Genomic DNA, 2,216 nt, shown 5'->3' with positions numbered 1-2,216 from the left:
CCCCCCCCTCCAGGAGCATGCCCATCGCTCGTAAGGAATCCGTCTCTGATTTCCTCTACATGGCCTGGCTCGACGTTCTGACAAAAGACCTTCCACCCACCCTGCTCATTAGAGGCAACCACAAGAGTGTGCTTACTTTCTACTCCTGAGCATCTTACAGGCTAAACATTAGAGTACAGGTAGCTATAAAGGAAATAAATGGTAGTACTGTAATGATGGACCATGTTCATAAAGCGCACCAGAACGGATGAATGATATGTTATATAGCAACAGTTCTGATGAGGGTATGCATACTCCAGGTGCCAATATAAGAAGATATAAGAAATACCTAAAAACAAAAAAAACTAACTAAAATACAGAAATGTGGTCATCTGGTGTATTTGACAAAGGTATAATAAAAACTTATTTTCAGTCACAGCTAAACCTTGTTAATATTTTACCATGAACCTGTTTTTATCACTTTGGTTGGTATGCGCTGCTTCCTGGTAGCTTGTGGCATGTTGTGATCTGGCAAACAAACACTTGTACTGTGTGAGGTTGCAGCCAGCTTACCAGTAAAGGAACCTCACATTGCACTAACTACATTGTATGGCTACCAGTGTAAACTGCTGTGCTGCAGTCAGAGTCATCTATGAATGCTGTCAGTGAGGACAACAAGACTAGTCTAAATAAAGAAAATGCATTTCTGACATTGAATCTGTCAATGTCAGTCAGTCTAAATGTGGCAAAGTTTAAGCTCTTGCTCATAATAAAGAATAAAGTCAAATCCCACGTCTTCCTGATCAGTCCAGTGAACACAGGCAAAACTACACGGCTGCTTTCAAGGGTTACACTGAGTGACTGCCTTGCCGGAGCCTGTGATTGTAAAATAAATGTATATAATAGATGTCTGAATTCACTAGTGGATATTTTTTGAGTAAAACCCTTTCATAGATGATTAACAGCATCTGTTCTTTAAAACCAAGGTAGTAATGGTTTGATTCTTTTTTAAATATTCTTTGATATTTACTGAGTGTAAAAATAGACTGCTACTATAAAGCTGTTTACCTGTTCCACATTATACTGTTTAAATATTTCTAATGTTACTATCACAGTACACTTTCTGTTTAAGCAAAATTGAGTTCAAATGGAAGACTGTAAAGCCAATTCGTCTGTATATGTCAGCCTATTTTCTGTCTTTGTATTTAAATATATAATTGTGATTACCTGAAATAAAGAATTAATGAAATTTTGAGCTGGTATTATTCTTGTATCTGTCATTTATAAGGGGATGAAATAAGGTCCAATAAATGAATGAAACCTTGGATTTGTTGAGGTAGACAAGCTGAGGAGTTTTGCAGATTACTTGAGTATTTTAAATACGTAATACTATACTTTGAATTACTTTTTAATATGATGGTTGTTGTTACAACTTAACACAGTAGAGTTTTATGTGCAAAACATAAGTATATAAAGTACATGCATGTTGATAGTTTTAAGTAGTAATGAGATATTTTGACCTACAACTACAAAATAATTCATGATTTTACTTTTTAAAGCAGCGTTTGGGGCAATCTGGTCAAATAGAGTGAGAGAGATTTAATCATATTTAATATAAACACTGAATGTGTGAATGAAATCCTAAGTCAACATCCTGAGTGGCAATGGCGATTTATTCCCAATGGGTGGCAACAATGGACTGGAGATTTAACACTTGGGTCCGACCGGAGGTATAATTTCATGTTAATCTCAAAAAGTTATTATTAAAATTATGTAATTACATAATGAGCAATGGGAATTGTTCTGAGAGACTTTTGGTTATTGATTATTTTCTATCGTCAGATCATGGCTATGAAGCACTTCACATTTAATTTATGATGAAATATTAAAATTAAGCATTAAAACTGTCAATGCTGCCATTTAATTGTGCATAATTTATATATATTTGACCAATACTATATACAACATGTGCATATCATAACTCTAGCTATTTATTCTGTATATAGCCTGATATCTCACTATTACCATCACTATCAGTTATTCCTTTATACTGTATATATCTTAGTGTATCACCCTGACTGTTCATTCATCCATTACCTCTACACATGCTTAACATTATTAATAGCATGTGTTTGTCTCAGTAGGCTACTTGTACAATACAACCGCACATACATGCCCCATCTTCAACTATCTACCTCAGGTGTCTGCGTAGAGTCGACACACTAATGATAATACCA

General features: G+C 35.0%; 1 protein-coding gene across 2 annotated transcripts in view; it reads left to right on the top strand.

Annotated features, from left to right (window-relative positions):
• The window catches only part of slc12a1 (solute carrier family 12 member 1), a 12,472-nt gene extending 11,250 nt beyond the window's left edge, over nt 1-1,222 (top strand). For both annotated transcript variants that reach the window (XM_035652520.1, XM_035652519.1), the window contains exon 26: nt 14-1,222. In XM_035652520.1, the coding sequence (XP_035508413.1) occupies nt 14-149 (136 nt within the window). In that variant the 3' untranslated portion in view covers nt 150-1,222. The remainder of the gene's footprint in view (nt 1-13) is intronic.
• Nucleotides 1,223-2,216: the final 994 nt, after the last annotated feature.

Source organism: Morone saxatilis, unplaced genomic scaffold, assembly GCF_004916995.1.
Source record: "Morone saxatilis isolate NCDOM2014 unplaced genomic scaffold, NCSU_SB_2.0 Contig11, whole genome shotgun sequence".
NCBI lineage: Eukaryota > Metazoa > Chordata > Actinopteri > Moronidae > Morone > Morone saxatilis.
The sequence above is the reverse complement of the archived record's forward strand: the minus strand, read 5'-3'. Positions and strand labels throughout refer to the sequence as shown.